The sequence below is a fragment of the Acanthochromis polyacanthus genome, chromosome 16, assembly GCF_021347895.1.
Source record: "Acanthochromis polyacanthus isolate Apoly-LR-REF ecotype Palm Island chromosome 16, KAUST_Apoly_ChrSc, whole genome shotgun sequence".
In the NCBI taxonomy this organism is placed as follows: Eukaryota; Metazoa; Chordata; class Actinopteri; family Pomacentridae; genus Acanthochromis; species Acanthochromis polyacanthus.
Window position 1 is genome coordinate 28,312,394 of NC_067128.1, and position 23,704 is coordinate 28,336,097.

The following is a 23,704-nucleotide window of genomic DNA, read 5'->3' on the forward strand; positions in this document are numbered from 1 at the left end:
AAAGCACTAAACATGCTTTTGTTAAGTGATATTTTCACATTTACCACTGATGACCGCAAAGCGGCCGCTGTTTAAGCTCATTTTAAAGCATTAATAATAACCATTTTCATGTTGACAACGGGCAACATAACTGTGTACCATATACAAGGGGCCGCATATCTGGTTTATTTAGCAGTTTAAAGTCAAAGTAAAATAGTAGTTACAGCATTTTTAGATCAGTAATGTGGGGCTTTTCCTACAGATAATGTGAGGAGAGTTTAATCATGAACAGGATTTAAATGAAATCCTTTTAATCTGATTTGATTGCGACTACAGTGAAATACAGAGTTGTGAGGGAATAGAGAGCTGAAGAAGACTGTCGGCTCCTACTTAAACTGCATTCCCATGTCGCTAGATTAGGAGGAGGATGTGGGTTAAAAAAAAAAAAGAAAAGGTGGAAACCAAACATACAGCTCCTGCTACAATATTGCTCTGCTTGTTAATCCTAGGAGCGTCAGTAGAAATCAATTGGACAAGACTTTTAGAACTGAAGGAGACTGTTGGATGAGAGGTGAAATGTCTTGAAGAACCTAAAAGAGAAGTCTGGTTGATTTCTAATAAAGCTCGTAGGATTACCATAACCTTAATGACTGAGAATCTACACAAACTCTCGGCTTGTGAATTATCAAGAGTGGCTTTATATGGGGGTTGGTGGAAGGTAGTCACCACAAATCATTTTTTATGGGGTACATTTATGTAACTGATCCTGAATCCGAGATTAGACTTGAAAAGCACCTTTATAATTTATAGGAAACGACAAAAAGAGAACTGAAAATATGAAAAATTATTGTACTTTAGCATACGAGTCTATGTTCCTGTTTATAAATAATTAACAGGAACACAAATAAAATTTCACTGTTAAGAGCAAAGCAATTTACTGTTTTTGGATAACAAAAAGGCAAAAGAAGAGGGGATATTTGACTTCAGTTTATAACATGCCCAGAAACAAAAATCCTGTAGCATATGTGAATAGGTCGTAGTAAATAACATGTTTGCCATAACAACTTTATAAGGTGACAGATACAGTATTTGAATGTTGTGTTTACAGCTTGTTCTGCTGCCCCCAAGTGACCAAAAAAAAACAACTTATACTGCTTGGAAAACTTCTAGGATGTCATGCTCTTGGGTTTCTTCTAGCCTGTGGGAATGTTTGAGCAGAGCTGCCACATATGTTCCTGACAAACACCAAATATTCCCATTTCCAATGATGCCGTGCACAGAATATTTTTTTAAAAATAATGGTAAACCCCTGTCACACACTAAACTTTAGTCATACCTGAATGTTCTTTTGGGCTCTCCCTGGAGGAACTCCTCCGACATAGATGGGGCTGCTGACATGCCAGGACACGTTGTTTGCCTGAACTCTGTCTTCCGGCACTGTGAGTCCATCAATTATTAATCGGCCCACGCTCCCATCACGGATAAAAATAACCTTCAGTAGGAGAAGAGGAGAGGTTGTCACTTTAATACATAACTAACTGAGCATGCATCTAGCCTAGCATACCAACAATGCTAAGTGATGGATTCTATCATCAACCTACATTGTGCCAGGCACCGTCATTGTATTTTTCCTCGCTCCTGATTTTAACTCGTTGGTGCGCTACGTTGAAAGTGTATACGAGCTTTCCATGGGCCAGGAAGAGAGCCATAAAATCATCCTCTTGGACGTCAGATACATAAAAGATGAGGCCAAAGGACGAGTGGGTCTTCAGGGACAAGGAGAAGTGGGACCTAGAAGGATGGAGATGCATTTAGTCATGCGTGCAGACACAAAGACACCCTTGAAAGACAAGCATGAAGTCCATGTGCGGAGTGAGCAAACTTAACACTGAGGTTACTTTTAAAGAGCCTCATCTACCTCTGAGAAAGAGAGTCTGGGATGTCGGCGTAGTGCTGCCTGCTGTTGGCGATGCCGCCATAGTGGAAGGCTTGGCGGGTTGATCTGGGACTTGTGGTGAGGTAGCAGGACTCAATGTTCAGCTCTGGTGGCTCCTGGTCATCACTCTTCAGTTCCATCAAACCTAGGGGAAGGCTGGACTTATCCCTGGTTACCTATTTATTGAATATCAAGTGAATATAAATGGAATGAAATGAAATGATTCCTTAAAAAAGCAGGATTCACTAGAGTCAGCAGTATTGTAGGTGCTATTTTCACTGTACCTTGTGTGACTGGCTCTGTTTGGCCCTGGCAGTGTTATCTCTGTGCCTTGACAGCAGTGCAGCAGGGGGTCGCTGTACTGGACAGTCCTGCAGGGAGGTCTGGACCTTCTCTGTGTATCTCTGAAAGTCCTCAGGCTCAATGTCCCGGTCTTGTCTGCAGAAACACAAATAGAAGATGTAACACTGCAAGAACACTCAGCATATCATCATGTATCCACAGCAACAAGCCCCATTTCAAGAAACACTCAGTCTTTGTTTTACATCCTGTTGAGAAAAAGAAGAGGCCTCCATACTAATCAACAGCAAGAGATATCTAGACGTACAGCTGAACAAGAAGGTGAACTGGAAACACAAAACTGTCTTTATTTTAGCATCTGCACGCCTCTTTAGTGCACCTTCTATGAGATGGTAATGGCCATGTCTGTATTCTTTGTCATGGTGTGTTGGGGAGAAGGTGCTTATACAAACGGATTAATAAACTGATCAGGAAAGCAGACTACATCTTGAGGATTGAAATGGATGCTATTCAGAAAGTGAAAGAGGTGAGGATGCTCTTAAAATGAAAGAATAAGCGAACGCTGCAGGAGCTGTTTTCCATTAGCTGCTGTCAGACTGTTAAATGGGCAAGATCTAACCCCGTTACTGTCCATATATAGACAACAGTTGAGTAATGTGAGGGTACAAATCTTTATTTTTTTATACAGATTTTGTACATAATCATAGACCATTCCATATTTCTATATTGATATTTTTTCTGTTATATTGAGATTTTAGATATGAAAGTCATACTGCACACTACATATTGTTCTACACTTTTGCAGTCATATTTTACACATTACATACTGTATGCATTTTTATTACCTTACAGTACTCTAATTCTTCACGTGTCCATATGTTAAGGCACTTGCATGAATAGTTTTGGTACCAGAAATGTTTTATATTCAGTGCTAAATGTGGGTTCTTGACTTTGATAGTAGCTGCTATAACTAAATCATTTCCTGCAAAGGATCAATAAGACATCTATCTATCTAGAGCTAAATCCACATTTCAAACTCAGGTGCATGTCCTCTCACTCTCTAACTGTGCAGTGGAGGTTTACCTGTTGATGTAGGCGTAGCTGATGCAGCCGGTGAAGTTCTTGAAGCTGCTGCTTGGAGACCCTCCGTAGTAAAACGTCCTCGTAGTAGCCTCTGAGGAGGATCTTGGTGCTGACGATGGACGCTTCTTCTCCTGCTTGTCTTTGTCATCCACCAACAGTGAATACCTGAAGTGAAGAATTTAAGTAGTTAGTAAGTCACCTTAGATGCTGACAACCTTTTCTTCAGTTGTAAATGCATTCCGTTACACTGGCAAGGTAGCTGAAAAATTAGTCAAAATTTAGCTGACCTGAGCTTGACTTTTTCACATTTAAGCTAACCATATAACTATATTTTCTTTTTGGCAGACTAGGGCATTAGCATGTAAAAAAGCAAACAGCAAAGACTGCCGCCTGGCTAGCTTCAGTAGCCTTAGCCAAAGTTAAGTTAGTCAGTTTTTTCTACCTTCTTGAATTTAAAAAAAAAAATATATATATATACATATATATATATATATGTATATATATATATATATATATATATATATATATATATATGTAATTTAGTATACCAACATGTTAGCAACTAAATTTTTTACATCACACAGGAAATGCAGTACTTGAATATAATAATATGGGGAAATAAAACCTGATTAGCTAGTGTTGGTAAACGCTAGCTCGTTAAGTGTAGCAGTGCAGCAGTAAGACTTCATTGAAAGTCATGTGACAATTTTTGATTGAACTTCATTTAAATTACATTTAGATGTATCTCATTAAAGGTAAATTTAATATGGCTACTATATTTGTTCAAATATATGGAAAAAATAACATAAACAGCCATAGCTGCAACCTGGGTAGTAATAGAGGCTTGACGGGACAGCTTTAGCAAAAGCTAAATTAAGCATTTTTTCTTGTTTCTTTCAAATTTGGTGTTTGGACATATTATTAACCTGTATTCAGATTTTTCTTTTTTCTTTTCAGCTGCTAGTGCACTCTCATAGGTCCTTGGAGGATCTGGATTTGTTTAAATTGCACAAATATGCCCTATAATTAAAAAAAAATCTTCGTTAATAAATAACTGGCGTCATGCAACCATAACAAAAGAGTTGCTTGTGTGTCAATGAGCTTATTTGGCATTGGTTCTGTAATTTATGCATTATCAGTTATTTACAAATTACATTTAATTGTAGCTTAAAAATATATACATCAAATTCCTCACATAAGGGCTACAAGTTTATATGTGGAGGGCAAACTAATCCAATTAGTGTTTACTCAAGCTGTGCTTTATTTAAATGTACACAATTGAGAGTGTGCCAATGACTACTTTCAAAATCTAACACAAAAACAGCTTTCAGAAGTCAAACACTTACTTCTGGTTGTTGATTGAGGCCACTAAGAAGTGTGTCCTTCCATCGTTGTACTGTTTCTTGTGCGATTTGACCTTAGTGCCTCTGTTGTTCAGCACCACTCCTCCGTTCTCCAGAGAGATGGTTAACTCATCAGACTGAAGACAGAGAAAATAAGCTCACCGTTTTTAGTCAGCAAGATACAACATATTCACTTTGCATCGTACCACTTGTTTAACATGTATCTTTTTGTTGAGCGCATGAAGACATAGATGTGTTTTTACCCCTTCGCTGGTGTAGAACAGGAGTCCGCTGGACTGTAGCGTTCTGAAGTTAAATCCTCCCTCAAAGTTATCGAAGGGTGAAATCTTTGCTGTGGATCCGAGGTAGCTCTCTCCACTGAAATAGGCTTTACGGGACATCTGTTACAAAAAACACATTTCACTTTCAGCACCTATTACCCCTCTTACACTTCAGGGATCCTGGAGTGCAAATATTGACTGACTCATATGAAAGCTGTTGAACTTGAACGGACAGTTATTTTCTCTCAATTGAAAGTCAAAGTTTCAGTGTGCAGATGTGTGTTTGACTTCTTTGTGAGATAGTGTGTGCCATCCACTCTTAGCCATATATTTGTATTGATTTCAGAAGGACATACACAGTGCATTATCACTGACAGTGTGTGAAGTGATGGAGGGGACTCTTACAAAGGACTCTTCAGGGCAGCCGCTGCTGATGCCAATAGTACCAGGCTGCTCCAACAAGTTATAGTCCTTCTTCTGGTACTGGAATCCTTTAACGCAACCCTTCAGGCCAACAACAGAAGACAACTCTGGCCTGTGGATACACACATGACATATGTAAAGTTGTTATAGGCGACTATGTAGACACCCTCAAAAAACCTTTTTCTGAGACCCAAGAGGATTCACCTGTTTGCCTCAAAAATTCTGCTGTCAGACATTAGACAGACATGTAAAACTGCTCCATCATGGCTCACCATGCTAAAATATTGCACAGCTGAAGGAAATTCAGATCTCAGGTAGCCAACCATTACTATTTATTCTGGTTTTATCTGTCAATCGCTTACAAAAAGTGTTTGGACAAGTACTTCCTTATGAAAAAAAGACTGTTTTAGAAGGAGCTATGCAGTCCGAAAGCACAAATTCCATTCCACTGACATTTTTAATTCCAGAAGCATAAAAAACACAAGCCTCTTAATTATAACTGCCTTATACTAAGAAGTTGTTGTGGCTCATACGCTAGTAAATGCTGGCTATTTAAGCATCCAGCAGGTGAAAATCAATTAATTTGGAGTCATGATGAATGCATCTCCAATACTGATCTCCCTTTTACCTCCACTTTGGCCTCCACTAGCTCCCCAGAAAAACATGTGCTTCTAAGATGTTTGATGGTTGACTTCGACTTGGTCAGCTAGTTTTAATAGCTGTTGTCATTTAAAAAACTCAAATGGTTCCTGCAACATATATGTTTTTCAGGCGTTGAAGGAAACAACTCCTGAAAAACATGACTTATTTTTGCCTCCTTTTTTGGAGGCAAAAAAAATAACTGATGCAGTCATAAAACCACTGGACCTGATACCCAAATATTCTCCATCCTCCCACTTATTAAAGCTAAATTGCAGTTGCAGTTGTTTTGGTTGCAGGCATATTTAACTCACAAGGATTTGAGGACGCTGGACGGAGCCCCGCCAATGTAGATATCTGCGAAGGGCAGTATGGTTTTCGGATTCTCCATAGATTTAACATGACTCTTATCCACCAGCAGGATAACTTTCTTTGACTGATGGTAGATCACTGAAACCTGTGGAAATGTCCCAACACTGACAGTTATTACAACACATTCACAGTGTAAGTTGTGATCATTCAGACAAATAATAGAAGAAGAGGAATTTACGTCGTGGTATCTTGCGTCATTTATTTGCAGCTTGGGTAAGTTATTCTCCAAAAGTTTAGGCCCGTTGCTGAAGCCAAAGTCATACATTAAGCGCAGGAAGCCATTCTTTAGCTCCAAAAGGAAGAATTTATCCTGAGAGGAAAGAAAAAAATGTATTAGCTTTTGCCTAAGATGATCATCATTCTGCATGTAATGTACAATATATGGGTCAAATTTCTACTTAGAATTTTTTTATTTCTATTTGATCCAGCACTGCATCAGAATCAAATAAAACATCACACTAGCAATGGTGAGCTGCAAAACTACTCTGCAGATGGTTAGCACAGCAGAATCAAATAAATTAAAAGAAAGTCATGAGACTTACCCCATTGACCATGAGGAACAGGACGCCATTGTTTGCGACTGTTCGCACTGCAATATCAAATCTTGTGACAACACCAAACTTCCCTCTACTCTCAATATTATTGATAAGTGCGTAACCTGTTCCATCAAACAGGTAGCTTGCAATGCGGCTCTGGGAGAATGCCAACTTATACCTGGGAAAAGAAGAACAATCATGATTTGGTACTTTAAAGCATCTGCTTGATGAATTCAGCTCATGTTCATCACTCGCACAAAAATATTAAGTAATGGAAAACTGAAAATTGGACAGCTCTTGACACATGCAAATTGGTGCTGGAAAGGTTATTATTTTCAGGTTTGTTCAGGAATTTGCTCTAAAGAACAATATAGATACGTATTTTTAAATTAAATTTCAGTCTAGCCATGCAAAAGTTTACCTGGGACACGGTGGAGATGCAACTATGTCTATTTTGTTAGTCTCTTTGAAATTGTACAGGCTGATCACGTCGTTGTTGAGCGAGGCCAACTCGATACAGCCCACAAAAGGAGCAAGACTCAGAGGAGGTGGCAGCTGGTGAGCAGACAAGGAGAACATTCACATGTCGTTGTTTAAGAGAATAATCATATTGCTATATGCAAATCTGTTTGTATTCAGGAACTTTGCCGTTACCCTGACATCTGGTGGGACACCACCAACAAAGAACACTATGTCGTTGGGGTCGATGTCGAACAGTGAGTCAGTTCCAGGAGCTTCGCCTTTCTGGATGAACTTCTGCTCGTCTGTGGTTTTGTGGCTTGGTATGGTCAGGAAGACTTTTCCATGTCGGCCCAGCCTGCAAGCAAGAACAAAGAGTAACAGTAGCCGAAATATCTAGTTCAAACATGATTAAGGCCACCTGTTTACGAGGAAGTATGCAACCAGGAAATTGGCATAACTGATACCATTTCACCCCATTTATGGTGAAATAGACCATAAAAAAGAAAAAATATTGATACTGTTGTCAGGAATGAGTGATCAGAACACAAAGATCGAAATAAAGAAGGAATGGTTTGGTATATAGCTAGATGCAAAAAAATTCTTGCAAATGGATAAAAGTATATTTCCCTTTAGGAAGCAAATGAAGATGAATAAAATGCCAAAATCAAAAAGTCTTTATCAGAAAAGGAAAATTCAGTCAATTGGGAAACTAAGAGAATGACAAACAGGTTACCAGAAAATAATTTTTGCATTAAAGGTGGCCTTTGGTTTTTTATTTTAAACAGATAAAAGTAATTTTTGCAGCCATAGTTTATATCCTTGAGGTCTAAATTTAAAAAAAAAATGTGACTGTCAAATTTCCCTTCATGTAAAATATTTTGCTGCTTGTTATCATTGTTCTGTCACCTCTATAAAAGTTCCTCCACAGCACTCGTCGTGATCAGAAACTCTACAGGGTGCACTTTATTTTATTTTTATATCATAATTAAATTCAAGAAAATCTGTGATCATGACAAGGTGTGTTAAATCACTTGTGTGCACCACCTGGACGATTCTGCCAGAGAAAAGGGTTCTTGCAAAATGCTGCATCTTCTTACCTAAAGCTCAGTTCTTACCTCTCTACTTTGATGTAGTTGAAGACTGCAGGCCACTGGCTGACAGGCTTTGAACCCAGCGGGATCTCGACATCTTCCCCCCCGAGGTTGTACACGAACACCAGGTTGTCGTTCTTGATTGCAAGTCCCATGTAGTCTTTCCTACCCTGAAGGCAGAAACAGCAAAAACAGAGCGGTCATTTTCCATTCACAGCTTTTGTTATGGGAGGTTTTTTTGTTTGTTTGTTTTTTTTTTTTACAATACTTCACTGTTACTGTTTGTTCCCTGCAGGGAAATGCTATTTTACCTGATCTATAGGAGTTTCAGAAGCCTAGCTATAGTTCATCTGTGACTACTACCACTGAAAAAACTTGGCCAACATCACTGCATAGATTATAGTGGCAGTGAAATCACCAAGGTGAAGCGCTGTTGAAGGAGAACAGAGAACTCTTATATTGGGTCGTTGCACCGTTTCTATGCACTGGTGGGCGGAGGGAGGCAGTATTTATGTAAATGAAGGCCAACTTTAAAGGCACACACATGCACTATTGTCTCAGGCGTCTCTTGGAGACCTTTGTAAAAGGGGCAACTGCACGCTTTCAAAAGCCTGTCACTTCTGCTCCCATGATCACAACAAACTATTCACATCCACAAGCTGCTCCCCGCCTTTCATCTTCGCCTTTGGGCCTCTAGCTGCAAGTTTCGGTTGGCTTTTTTTCTTTTTTTTACCGTAACTGATGGCCTCAAAAAACAAAGCAACCAAATTCATTTTCCCTGGATTCCTCACATTTCTGTCTCCCAAGTATAAGATGAACCGGTCCTCTATGGGGTCCTTGTCAGGGTCCACTCTCATGAACAAGCTGATGGACGTCACCGTCTTCAGCTCTTCCAGGTTGCTGTGGGGATGAACCTCCACTGAGGACTGTCCGTTGAACTTCATGGACACCTGGACCTGGAACAGAAAACAAATCAAGATGATTGAAAGTTTGCACAAATAATGCTTTGAAAATATTCAAGATTGTTAAATACGGTCGTCTTATTATTATCTTGCCACAACAATAGATTTTCATGAAGTTCATGTCTGTGTAATGAAAAGTGTGAAAGTTTGTCGTTGATCTGAGTTTAGGGGTTTGAGTTTCATTTTAATGAAAATGCCTTATTACTATTTTTGTAATATTTCAGAGAAAAAGAAGTTTCACTTTTCATGATCTCATAGGGCTGAGATATAACACTAAATCCTGTAAAGACACAGTTTGTTATGACTTTGTATACATTTTGCCTCTGTATGATTCAGTTTTTGCACATTTTATTTTATTAATGTCAGTCTTATGTTTTGTATTTTTAGCTGTATCATGCACGAATTGTGATATCTTGATTTTATTGTGTAGAATAATTTGCAAAACAAATATTACTAATTGTGTGTTATTATAAAAAACATTATAGAAATTAAGTTGTTGTTATTGTTTTATTGTCTGGTGGGCCATGGCATTAGATTTATGCATGCTAATGGTACAAATATAACATTTAGAATGAGGATTAGCATAATTTTATGCTAATATCACTTTTGAATCCTGAGTTTGAGTTTTGAGAGGGGAGACTTTACTGATCCACCTGTGCTACCACTTGATGATTCTATTTAGTTATTTCTCGCTACCTGTGAGAGCGACTGTAACTTTGTGTGTTATTACTTCTAATTGTATTATTACTTTCAATAGTTGTGATTTCCAATTGGAAAACTATGAACTGATAACTGATGAAAGTCTTGTAAGCATCAAAAAAGTGAATAAAGTTATACTGAAAGCAAAAGCAAAAATTGATCAATAGCGCCTTCTTTGTCGTAGGTTATCATTAATTACAAGTAGCCATACTGATATTTCTGAATCTTATGATTTACACCCGTTTATATTGTATTGTTTACACAAAACAGTATGTACATTTCCACATTCTCAAGCAAATATCCTGCACACTATAAATATTTCTAGCACTTTTTATTACTCAAAATTCTTCACTGTTTGTATGACTTGTATCACTTTTTACTTTAATCCTTCTTTAAAATATTCTACTTGTTAGCATTTATTGAAATGTTCTTGGCAACAAAACTGATTCTGACTAAATCTGTCTTTTGTGCATCAGATGGGAATGTTTTTTTAACCAGGTGCTTATAAAAATCTTTGGAAAATATCTTCAAAATTTGCGTTGAGAATCAAAGGATGCGGGTTTTTAAAAGATTCCGTTTTATTTTTTTTTTTGCAGAAAATGCTTATCTTTGTGACTGCAATAGAAGGTAATACATGTCATGAGAAGAACACACTGAGGGTTAAGTATGTAAAAAGTAATGAACTAACCTTCTTGGCGACACTCCTGGCCTGGGCTATGAGCTCTCTGATCCTCATGATGTTGGTGGTCACGTTGTTGACGGGCTTCTTGTCCTCGACCACCTTCAGCTTGTCCAGCAGCTCAGGAACAAGCACATTCAGGTTCTCCACTGCAGGTTGAGCATTACCAAAACACCGGGTTAAATGTGACGCACGTAGTTACAGACTGTTGTGGATCAGCCAAATTAGTTATCTCATTCATCAATAATCATTCTGATTCTTTCAAATATCCAAAATACGTGTTTGTTGCTCTGAATCTTGCACCTGCTTCCCCTGCGGAGACAACAGCCTGTTCGTATGCATCTGTGGAGTATTCATTGTTTTGCATGTTGCTGGCCCACTCCTCCACCTTGCTGCTGATGGGAGTGATCGTCTGCAGGACTTCTGTTGAGCGGTTCAGAGTCCCTTCAGCTACTTTCATGGTGAACTCCAGACGCTGCGGCGTTCTGTCTGGAAGTGGGCACAGATTTTGACATTTAGTTGGTGGAGAAAACCACTCCATATATCATACGTCTAGATAAAAAAAAATGGTTCAGAAAACACATTGTTGTGCATTTTTCAAATTCAGAATATGTCATTTTAACTGTTAAAGGAGCAGTCTGACATTTCAAAAAGCAGACTTGGGTAGAGGTTTTAAAGTGTGCCAGTTTTTGTGCTAAGCGAGGCGACAAACAGCAAAAGCTCTGTCTGAACTAGACACTGAAATCACTTTTCTTTCTTTAAATGAAGTATATTCCTACCTTTGTGAATTTCCTTGATATCCTGGACTATTTCTGCAAGTTTCTTGGTGTTTTTATCCATGGTCTCTTTGGTCTCCTCAATGTAGTGTAGTTTGTCAGTCACCTCACCTTCTACCTCTGTGGCAACAAAAACAACAGGAGGACACTGATTATTATCCAAATTAACAATTATTACATCTGTGATATTTCATTCTGTGAAGTTGCGTACCCTTTTGTTCTGAATGCAACGAAACAGACTCCTTGAAAACATTGTCGCTCTTAGTGACCAGGTAATTGAGCTGTACGTTAATGCCAGTGATGGCCTAAAACACAGACAGAAATAGAAAAATACAGCAGACTGATAGAAATAGATTAAAATTTGTAAAAAATGTTGTAGAGTTGTGTGATCTGACGCACATCTTCAGCTCTCTGGGATAAGTTGAGGGTGGTGAGCGAGGTGATATTGCCGTCGTCGATGTATTTCACTATGTTGTTGTACACGTTGGCGGCACTTATGGCTCGCTGAACGAAGCCGTTGGCGTCGCTCTCTTTCAGATCCCTGGAGGAGAGAAGTTGATTGATGACACAGTTAGATTCAAGCGCCTCTAAATTACATAATAGCATCAAATATTCCCACTCTGCCTGGAAATCAGATTAAATTAAAGCTGCACTCATCAATATTTTTAAATTAACAGTGGATCAGATGACTAGATTTAATGTGAGGGTGATTTCATAAATCCACAGAGAATTATCATCTCAGGCCTGTGGAGAATTTTTAGCATGTTTTATCGCATTGTTTTGGTTCACTTTTACTTAACTTAATACATGCTAACTGTCTAGCATCAAACAGCAAACAAAGATAGCCATTAGCTTGTGAATAAAACTGAAAGCAGGCATTTAAATTACATTTAACAGGTGGCCAGAAATTTCAAATGAATGCCAATTTGTAATGACTGTTTGCTAGTATAATCTTGTTACGCCCAGGTGGATAACAGGAAACAAAAATAACAACTACAAAGAAAAATATTGCAGCTTTAAGTTTCTTCTGTTTTCAAATGATCCTTTAACTTGATGATATCTTCATTATCATTTTTTATTCAACCTTCTGAATCCCAAAACCTGTTGAGGAAAGAGTTGTCAATAATAAAATGACAACAGTCAAAATCTAAAAAAATCTGACCTTTTTGTATGATTTATGACATTTTGAGCTCTCTTTATTTCTAGCTTTTTTGTGCTGTTTTCAAAGAGTGATGGGACTTAATATTGCAGTGAAAAATGAGCTCACATTGAGTCAAAATGTGACAGGAACAAGTGGGTTAATTCAGTTTTCAAACCATTTTTCTTGTAAACATGTAGCTACTGTTGAAGTGTATAGAAAAAATACTCTTGCTCTTTGCTTTTACACATTTAATGTAAATTCTATATTTTTCTTATTGTCAGCAAGCAGTTTCAAATCAATGAATGTATTCTACTATTAAAGCCTTCACTTTTCAGATGTAAAGTTTTTTTAAGAGTTGCACTGGGTGTGATGTTACTCCCTTAATAAAAACACTATGAACTGTAGTTTATTTTGAGCCATTATGACAAAATCCACACCTAAACTGCTAAAGTAACTACTGCACCACTGTGAGTAATCTCCAGCTAAATACATGCACCAACAATGGCACTATTTCCTCCTGTTTGAGTAACACTGAACAGAATTTTCAATCATATAAAAACTGCAATGTTCAGTTGGTTTAGGAAGTCTTCAACAGGCTTATTTCAAAAGCGTATCTCACTCCTCCAGCTGGAGGGCCTGTAAGTCCATGTCGTCAGCGTGATTGATGGCCTGCTGGACCAGATCTCTGTCAGCCATTGAGAGACGCTCCGCCTTGTCCATCAGCTTTTGACTGGCGCCATCGATCGCGGCGTGGTACTGAGTCACGTTCTGCATGCACAGATTGCACAAATGCTGTAATTATCATTTGGGAGAGCATTCCACTGATTTGCATCAATATGATAAACAATCTCTGTACAGGTTTGATTACTAGTAACATCAACACAACTGGATTGTTTTACCTTGTGACTGTTCAAAGTCTAAAGAATGACAACGTGCCTTAACACACACACACACACACACACACACACACACACACACACACACACACACACACACACACACACACACACACACACACACACACACACACACACACACACACACACACACACAGGTCCAAGCTAATATTGTTACATTGGGATTACTGTAAATCCCCACAGAGTAACTCAATAGAGAGCTACTTGACTAAAAAGGGAAAGCTGTTTGAGAATGGCACTTATTCAATCTGCTGCAATCCACAAATTGCTTCCAAATTAAATTGGCCAGGTCCAGACCCAAAGCGGCTCTCAGGTTTCCATTTCATGCATAAATTCAATGCAACCCCACAGTCTATTAGATTATGATACATTCTGTCCCATTCCTTGGGCTATAAAGAAAAACCTGAGCATCATTAGACAGCAGGAACCTGGAGCTTTATCCACTCTCACGTTTGAACCCAACTAATAAAAGGTCCTGTAAATTGTTCTTCTCGTTGTCATGTCGCCTCACCTGCACCATAGCTTCCACCTCAGCCACAGTCCTCTCTGTTTCGGAGATGAAAGCTTGTGCTGTTTCCAGTGTGTCGTTGACAGCAGCGTGGTCCTGAGTCAGAGTCTGCTGCTTCGCCTTTGAGACACAGAAATAATCAGAATAACATTTAGCAAACAGAATTTAGACTACAATCTTTTTATGTGTTTTGGGTGTGGGTATATCTTGGTCTTTGTTAGTTAGGACACAGTAGAGAAAGACAGGAAATGAGAAGAAAGGTTTTTGGCTTGACATTTGTCGCAAATTAAACTGGCTTTCTTGCAGAGAGTTGAAAGAAAAGACCGTCCTGCCTGTGAAATCTTAACCTTCATAACATCCTGAAAGTATTTCTAGAATTTTTGGGAAAATATTTTTTCTTTGTTATCCTGTAACAAAATCTTTGGCCCTGACAACATCAAGAAATCATCCTTAGGATTATAACTTTATATCGCACGTAACAATTAACTTCCCTAAAACACCCCTAAAATGTTCTTTAAATGTTAGGTTAAAACCTTTTCCTTAAGACAATATCAGGCAGTGTTAGCTGGTGTTTTGTGGACATTTCCTACTGCTTATGACAGCCCAGTGATGCGTGCAGTAGCTTTTAAAATCACTTCAGAGGAGCTGACAACGTAACTAAACTTAAGTGGTTGCTTATGGGGAATTGTTAGATTTCTCAATATAATAATAATAAAAAGTGCAAAAACAACCCGTATAGTGTAAATTTTCATGCTATTTAAACAAGTTCGTCTGTAAGGTGGCCAAACTAGTTGGGATAAATGTGTTACAGTGCCAACAGGCCACCTTTAATTTGACTGCATGACTGAGTGCGGCACACTGATGAGGTCATTGGATTCGGCCAGCAGCCTGAACTCTGTGGTCGCAGCTGGTGTCGACAGGTCTGCGCCCCCAGATTAGTAGAGGCTCCCTGTTTGGTTAGCGCACCATTCACAGCAGAGACCCTGATCACGGAGATCCCCGCTCCCGATAACACGCATGCACACAAATACACCCACAGCACATGCAGACACACAAGGCAGCAGCTGTTCTGCAGGATCACAGCTTTCTGCCTCCAGATTCTGACCACATATATTTTTACAGAGTTGTAAATCAACAAGTCCAGGAACATGACATCAAAACACAGGATGTGAACTCAGGGAATGGAAGGACCATACAGGTGTTTTTACATGTTTTAACACATGTATTGCATATAATGTGTACTGACATTACTGCCAACCATTTTTCATGGAATATGTTAGAATATTTAAAGGTTTTACTGTGATTCCAATCTGCCAGGCAGCCAGGTTCTGGATTCTAAATGTTACATTTTCACATTATTAGAGCTCAGTGATGAAACTCCAACAATAATTTCAAAATTGCTAAGTTAGAAGATAAAATCACATAAAATGATACTATGTGCTGGACAAATAATGCTCTGTAAAAGGCTGTAAACCAAAAACAACACAAAAGACACTAAATAAATCTGATAGGCATGAAGAAACTGCAGAGACAGGTGGCCCTTTTCACTTTTTACATATGATTATTGGTTAATACAACACATTGATAAAGGCAACATGAAGCCCTGCTGCAATAATGTTACAGTAATGCAATTCCCTATTAATAAAAATATACATTTTTTATGATAAATTCCAGTTCATGTTTGTAATCTTAAGGTGTTTAATTTACTGCCTGCTTCTACCTATGAGGCTGCAGATAAAATAATTGCAACAAAGGAAGAAAAGTTTATTTTTCAAACATAATTCCACTCCATTTTGTATGGAGGAGAAACGTCTGGGCCTCTGTGGGTTGAAAGGTGGAAGTCATGTCTATCTCTGACTGCACTGTGATCACTACTAGTTGTAACCTTTCTTGGCTCAGCTAACCTTTGTCCACTGCTGCTTCACTGGACGAAAAACCAATTAGCCTGTTTTGAGACCTTCGTGGCAACAAATTAACCTCATATGAAGATCAGAGAAAAAACAAGGCAGCCTTTTCTCTAAGAGAAAATAACAACAAGCAGATGCAGCTGCCAGCTTTGTAATAAAACACAGTGTGAGTTTTCACAATAAATGTATTAAGGAGAACTGGATGATGGAAAATTGCATGTCTGGCGCATGAGAAAAAAAATGTTTTCTAGGCTCGAGGTTTGCTCAGTATTGTTTTCTCTGATGGCTCCACCTGAATGCGCCAATTCAGCCCATACATTTTACATTGTGATGTTAAAAAAAACTCCCTTTCCTACATCCTGGAGACGTTTCACCACTATGATTAAGCATTCACAATAGAAAGGGCAAAAATCAACCTTTTCTGTTGGAGGATTCTTGTCAAATGTGCCACAGATGTTTGCTTTCTTAATTGGGGTCTGTGGAGAAGCTGGTATTTGGGCAGCAGGGGATTTTTTGTTGGAATACCATGAGGGACCAGAGGTACAAATTAGAAGCATGGCACATCCACGATTATTAAATTCATCCATTGTCTTTACCCAAAATGCACTGGAGCTTAAGTCACTTTATGTACAGTAGTCTATTTTTGATCCTATTTGAACAGTGCCATCAATTAGACATGTGATGTTTAAAAATTCTAAAGATAATTTAGCAGTAAAGACAGTAGAGTTCTATATATTTTTGGTGTGAAACTGTTCAATTAATTGCATCGCCTGCTGCATGATACATATCACAAACTAACAACACTCTCATCATCAGCCTCAGTTGCAACCCATTTTTAGTCCTAATTAGCAACTGCTAGCTCTCCAACATGCTAAACTGCTAAAATGATAATACCTGCGACCTGGACCCAACCATGTTAGCCATATAACCATGAGCAATGAGCCTGTTAGCATTTGGCTCAATGCACTGTTGTGTCTGTAGGCCCTCTCAAACACCTAGCATAGCTGGTCTTTGGCCCAGTAGATATTGTTGGAACAGACATAGACAAACACAACATAGCCATTACCAGGGCATATGTCACTTTGCTCTTCCAGAACAAAGAGAAAAGTCTTCAAAGAGGTGAAAACACAAGTCAGGCCATGCTGATAGCTATTTGAATGCGACCAGTCTATCTATTCATCTCAATCTTCAGTAGCTCAGGCTAGCTTGTGGAGAAAGCTACAATGCAACTTGCAAAGTTATCTTTTAATTTTACAAATATCATCTATGAGACTCATAGCACAATTTAAACGGATGTCCCCACTGACATGTTTTCTGACCTGTTGCTAACAAGTTGCACATTTTACAGCACCTGCTAGAGTGTTGACGCAGTAAATACTATGACAAATGTTGTAAAATGTACAGTGAAAGACCCTTGTTTTGCATATGTAATTTTTATACAACTTTAATCGTTGAAGCAGCACTTATGTTGCTGTCTTACGTTGTGGTCTGTCAAGGCCTTCAGGGTTGCCAAAGAGGTTGCAGATCCATTGATGCATATTAATAAAACTTACATCTTTGCTTATATTAAGGCAGATATAAGGCAAATCCTCCTGCCAAGATTTCTAAATGATCCTTCTGTTATCTATCTGGCCAACTATGACATATACAGAATAATATTTGCAGATCAGTCTAAATACTTGTCAGTGTTTTGTTTTTTTTCTCTTGGAGAATAACATGAATCTCTTCTCCACAGTCGTGATTCTGTGAACTGGCTGGGTGCACCACGGGAAAGTGAAGCGATGTTTCTATGTGGGCTCTGGATATTGTCATGGGAAAAAAAATTCTTGCATTGCAGCACTGCTTCTCCCCCTGTGCGGGCCTCATCCTAATGTAACAGTCCAAAGCTCCCACACATGGTTGTGTTTCTGCTCTCAGCACTTTAATACCACAAGTAATAGACCTCTCTGACGTGCCAGGCAAACAACAACCAGATCACTCTCAATGCAACTGTGCAGACTGAGGATCCTCTTATGATAAAGCACAACTCAACACTGTTTCAAACATGGTGAATGGAGCTAAAGCAGACAGCACTTAGAGGAGGAACTCATGTGAGTTCTTTAACAGAACTTTATACAAACAAATTTATGTTGACAGAACTACTGAGGAGTCTTGGGAGAAAGATGAGCAAGGGGAGTTTCTGGAGCTGAAGGGGGTTTGTGAAAAAGCACCTCTTTCCTCTGGAATTTGAGGACGCTGGCTCTGTTCTTGTCCTCAGTCTCCTGTACAGTGCTGGATGCTTTCAGGAGAAATCCACGAGCATCTGACAGCCTGCTGGAGAGTCGAGAGATGACATCCCTGATGGACGGGAGGCGGCCGTCTGTCATCATCAGCTTCTTCTCCAACTGACGGATGCGCCTCAGCACTGAAAACCCAACCAGAGATATGACGTCCTCATCATTAGTGTCACATCTGAGTGACTCGGGAGTTGCTACTGTAGATGTCTGGCCCAAAAATAAGGGTTTTTAGTTGGTCCACAGCAGTGACTACATGCGTATCCAAATTTTGACTGTCTGCTATGTTCTAGGTAACACAATAATGGTTTTTCCTTTAACTTTGAGTGTTTGCATTTCTTTGCTCTTAAAATTTCAGCAGGTGACTTGATTTGTTTCATTCATAAAGAGTTGAATTTATGTCTTTACAAAGCAAGACCACGGCAGAGCCAGTCAGCTTCCAGACAATATATCAGATTTAAAGGCCTTCTGACACTAGTGCTGCATGTAGGTTTAAATTTTAGGTTCAGAGTGAAATATCTCCGTAAGGTTACATTTGATGCAGATCCATGTCATCATGTGCTCTTCGAAATCTCAACGTTGCTGTCATCAAATATCTGAATACTAACAATATTCTCATCAGCCTCAGTTGCATTCCAGTTTTAGTGCTAATAACCGACTGCTAGCTCTCCAACATGACAAACTAAGATGGTGGTGCACCATTTCAACATTTTTATCTTGAACAATGTGCAAGTTAGTCATTTGGCTACGGTGCCTACATGGTCCGAGTTTTGTTGCTGTACACAGAGGTCTAGTTGGCTCAGTAGGTACGTTTTTTGGACAGACATAGAGTAACTATGACAGCTTTCTATTTCTCTTCCACAAAATTTGAAGTCATGAGAATGAAAACAGATTCTTGTTCATATCAGTCCTCTGAGCAGTTTTGTTGCTACAGACTTCCTTAGTGTAGTCTGACCAAAATTAGCAAAACATGAACTAAAATAAGCAAAGATAGATAGATGATGCTCTACAACTGAGTGTGTTTGCAGCATTTGAACTATTCTATACTTTATATCTTTTGCTATATTACATTTGCCTTTATTCTGTAACTGTCAAAGTATTCAGCAAACAAAAGCTTACTTTAACTAGTCTCTTAATTTGTGCTATGTTTGCACTCTATCTCTATATCTGCTCACAGTCGTGGGCCTCCTCTGTCTCAGCGATGGCGATAGGCACTTGTGACGACAGGTTCAGTGTCTTCATCCAGTCTATCATTTCCTGAGCCGCCTCAGTGTTTCTTCTGGCCACCTCTGGATCCACATCCTGTAGAACGCTGTACAGCTCCCAGTCATGGATCATCTCTGTGGAGAAACACATGCACGAACACCTTCAGACTAGTGCTTTTGTGTCCCACTCTCTGCTTTATTTTACTGGTCTCTTGGATTTCTTACTACAGTGATTCACCATTTTTTATCAGACATACCCATACAGAACTGTCAGATGTAGTATTAACTACGTAAAATTTAATTAGCATTTGTAAAGCTGTATGCGAGCATAGCTGTTTGGTACCTTCAATACGTGTGTTGAGGTCGGTGAGATTTGTGCTGAGCTGCTCAGCCAGGGTGAAGGTCTCCAGTGTGTCGTTATCTAACTCGTTGCCCAGATTCTTCACCACATTCTCCTGGAAAACAACAAAAACCATCAATGACACCAATCAGTGGCTGAAATCACATGCCAAGAAGTCTAGTTTGGAACTCTAAGGTGTGTAACATAAACACTATAGGAAATCTAAATAGCGAGGATATCTTAAGCCTGTCTTTGCATGCTGTGTTATGTTGTCCATTCTCTGCTGTGTAAAGAATTCACAGGATTCAATGGAAGCATATACAACAAAGTCACTTTGTGTATAGTAGTTTGTATCTGGTTATTACTAAATAGCAGATGATTGGATAGCTAGAATACAGATGTATTACTGTGACAAGACACCAGCTTAAACTGTCTTGACTAAATGGGAAATGAGACTTTGCTGACCGACTCTCCCATCTGCTTGATGTCCAACACCACTGCGCTTGTAGCCTCCTCCAGCTCACCAGTCTGGACCTTCATCATGGACGACTTGTTTCTCCAGTTTTGAAACTGAGTCTGGAAGCAAAGCAATTAGGCACTTTATCAAATCACACTCGAGTGAATTAGAAAATAGTAAAAAAAAAAAAAAAAATTATAGCAGAAAGAAATTTTTTAAAGAAAAACATTCCTTCCAAAGAGACAAGCCAATGCAGTACTGTAAGTTCCCTTTAACTTTACATCTAAATCTGCTTAAAGGTCAGGAAACTTCTTCCTTAGTTGAGGGTTAAACTCTCCACCAAGATGAAATATTAGACAGAAATATGTTTTAAAATTACTGCCTGTATAAAGATAAATTTTTCAAACTGCAACATCAGCATTGATTTGAAGGTGTCTTCTGGTAGCGTGATGAACAAATGTCCAATATCGTGGTAAATTTGTTGTAAAAGCCAAATAATCTGGAAACCCCAATATGCATTTCGTTCATTCTTTTACACGTACTTGCAGTCGATGAGCAGTGTAGTTGTAATACTTTAGCCTGTCGTTAGCAGCAGCCCCAGTGGAGATGTTCAACACTCCAACCTTAAGCTGGTCCAGTGTCTTATTGGACAGACGCAAGTCCCCAATCAGATGCCAAATACACTCATCACAACCTAAAATCAGACAGAAAACATGGATTAGAAGGTGTTTTGTTCTTTTTCACTCAATATTCTTCTGTTGTGGAATCTGTTGTTAGAATCTGCTCCACTTACTGATGTTGCACAGGTTGACTGTTGCAGCCTCGGCCAGGCATTCTCCTGTATGCGTATCACAGTAGCCACTCTCACAGTCACACTCTATAAAAAACAGATACACTTTACCACACAGTGCACAACACAAAGTTCTGCACCTCACTTTAAATTCTGAAATGACTGGAAACAAGTCGGCACAGTTATCAAACGTATACGAAGACCCACAGATGGTCATTTGGCTTGACGCCTGCACAGCTGTCTTGTGGTTTCTCTTGTGTGGGACTGAGTATTTTAGCAGCTGTGTGTAGATATAGATTTGGGTTGAATAGTGATGTCATGCAACTCTCTGCAGAGAGTTTCTGACCACAGGGTCAAGGTTCCCAGCAGATGCTTCTCTGACATCATGAGCACTACTGCAGTAGTGGGTGTGGGAACATAAGCATTCAGCCTTTTCCTCTGGGAATCTGCTTTGACTGTTTCGACAAATGGTCTTTATTTCAGAAGAATAAGAAAATGTTTGGCATGTATAGGAACAGATGACTTACTTTGGCAGCCGGAGGGGCTGTAGTCCCAGTATCCTGGGAGGCAGCGCTCGCAGTAACGACCTCCGGCCCCCGGGCGGCATGGACAGCCGTGAGTGAGGGGATGGCAGGTGGTGCGATGGGAAGCTGGCCCACATTCACACCTCCGACAGCCCTGACAGCTGGAGAAACCGGAGTATCCTTCCTAGATTGCGTGAATGAAGAACACTGTTAGTCTCTAGTCATCTGCCTGTTTAAATGAATTTTGAACATATTGTTATGCATTATGGAAAGTGTAACTGGGGTCTTACTTTGGTACTTTTAGCCATCATTTCTATGATGGTAACGTCACACACAGTACCTCAAATGCTAGCATCTGATAACAGCGACATTACTACTAAAGTATCAATAAAAAGTATCAACCGATCTTGACAGTTCCCTGTACCTTGCTGCACTAGTTTTACAGTCTCCCTTTACAAGCCTTCCAGGGCCTGCTTCTGAGGAGCATCCCTACATCATGATGCTGCCACCACCACGCTTCAATTTGTGGATGCCGTGTTTGTGGTGATATTCAGTGTTTGGTGTCCATCAAACATAGTATCCAGTCTGACAGTTCAATTAGATGTTCAGCGTCTTGGAAATTCTCTTGTATCTGTCTGGTGACTAATTCTTTTCAATATATTTTTCACCAAGTCGCTTTTCTTCTGCATTCTTGTTGTAGTTGCTGCTGTGGTCATAGCAGCAGGACAACTGGTTGTGTCCAACAACACTAGTTTGTAATACTGATGTTTATGACAGACAACTCAAAATGTTACAATTTACCATAGTTTTTTCTTCCAAATAAATGATTAACAGCCAAAAGTTTATTGCTTTAAAGACATTTCACCTACTCTATATCACATGCAATTAATGTTTACATATCACATTCTACTGTTTTAGGTTCACACAGTGCCGCTATCTCAGGCACTTCCACCACAACTTTAACTGCTTCACGTTTCACTGACACTTGAGTTTCTTTACCCTCACACTTAAGCAGAAATATTACCCGTTTACTTGAACTTCATTCACCTCTGACTGTTCACCTGCCATTTTAACTGCTTCCATCGCTTCTTCTACCTCAGACTGTTCAATTCCTGTCATCTGATACTCTTTAAATTAGTCCAACAGCTTAACGCAGCTTTTTGCAGGTTACACTTCACTTGAACTGAAACTTCATGTCATTGTAATGATTTCCTTCAGCTGGCATGTAGTATTCCAGCCCGATCTCACGAGGATTCGTGAAACTGTTACGTAAATTTTTGTTTCGGTTTCGTGCGCACCAACACGATTTCGTCATGTTTTTCGTGCCGCTCACCACGAAATGCACACCAATGTATTTTAAACGGCGGACTTTTCGTGCCACCCAGAACGTATTTCAAACGAATGTGTGTATTATATTTTTAATGTAAAACCATGGCGAATCCAACGCTATATTTTGCATGACATCGTCCCTAACCATAACCCTAACCATAACCCTAACCATAACCTAACCATAACCTAACCATAACCCGGTGGTACACTTACCAATTTGCATAGGAATTTAAAGAATGTCCGGCGGCCGGCGGCCGCAAACACGATCACACAAGCAGTATACGCCGATGGACAGCTTAGATCGTCATGAATCCGCCGGTATAATCCACTTTCAGATGTGATTACCACAGCAGGTTTCGTTGTGAGCAACACGAAAAACATTTCGTGGTGAGCGGCACGAAAAACATGACGAAATCGTGTTGGTGCGCACGAAAAAGAAACAAAAAATTTACGTAACAGTTTCACGAATCCCCGTGAGACCGTGTTGAGTATTCACAGCTTTTGTTGCTTGAACTTAAACTGACATATTAATTTCTATCAGCACTTAAACTGTGCAGTGCCTCCAATCTTTTGGAAGCTTTAGTACCTTAAAGACTTCAAATTTACTCCTGTTTGATTTGCAAACACAATTTTGTTTTCCCCCCCAAAAAATCATTTTATTCGAGTTTCAGTTTTGCTTTTAAATGAAGTGTGGCTTCTCTTTCCGAATTCTTTCAAATGGTGCTGTCACAAATGAAACTTTCTGTAATACC

General features: G+C 39.3%; 1 protein-coding gene across 1 annotated transcript in view; it reads right to left on the bottom strand.

The window, feature by feature from the left end:
* The window catches only part of lama4 (laminin, alpha 4), a 40,932-nt gene that overhangs the window by 3,270 nt on the left and 13,958 nt on the right, over positions 1-23,704 (bottom strand). Inside the window, exons 7-35 of the mRNA XM_022203995.2 lie at positions 21,627-21,807; positions 21,103-21,186; positions 20,852-21,003; positions 20,318-20,428; positions 19,856-19,967; positions 19,483-19,647; positions 18,245-18,438; positions 14,131-14,247; positions 13,322-13,470; positions 11,961-12,102; positions 11,773-11,866; positions 11,565-11,681; positions 11,089-11,274; positions 10,795-10,934; positions 9,237-9,401; positions 8,470-8,615; positions 7,547-7,709; positions 7,314-7,447; positions 6,899-7,070; positions 6,535-6,666; positions 6,299-6,441; positions 5,328-5,457; positions 4,905-5,042; positions 4,645-4,778; positions 3,299-3,463; positions 2,200-2,353; positions 1,898-2,091; positions 1,581-1,770; positions 1,316-1,471 (exon numbers count right to left, since the gene is read on the bottom strand). Coding sequence (XP_022059687.2) covers positions 1,316-1,471; positions 1,581-1,770; positions 1,898-2,091; positions 2,200-2,353; positions 3,299-3,463; positions 4,645-4,778; positions 4,905-5,042; positions 5,328-5,457; positions 6,299-6,441; positions 6,535-6,666; positions 6,899-7,070; positions 7,314-7,447; positions 7,547-7,709; positions 8,470-8,615; positions 9,237-9,401; positions 10,795-10,934; positions 11,089-11,274; positions 11,565-11,681; positions 11,773-11,866; positions 11,961-12,102; positions 13,322-13,470; positions 14,131-14,247; positions 18,245-18,438; positions 19,483-19,647; positions 19,856-19,967; positions 20,318-20,428; positions 20,852-21,003; positions 21,103-21,186; positions 21,627-21,807 — 4,260 coding nt within the window. The remainder of the gene's footprint in view (positions 1-1,315; positions 1,472-1,580; positions 1,771-1,897; positions 2,092-2,199; positions 2,354-3,298; positions 3,464-4,644; positions 4,779-4,904; positions 5,043-5,327; positions 5,458-6,298; positions 6,442-6,534; positions 6,667-6,898; positions 7,071-7,313; positions 7,448-7,546; positions 7,710-8,469; positions 8,616-9,236; positions 9,402-10,794; positions 10,935-11,088; positions 11,275-11,564; positions 11,682-11,772; positions 11,867-11,960; positions 12,103-13,321; positions 13,471-14,130; positions 14,248-18,244; positions 18,439-19,482; positions 19,648-19,855; positions 19,968-20,317; positions 20,429-20,851; positions 21,004-21,102; positions 21,187-21,626; positions 21,808-23,704) is intronic.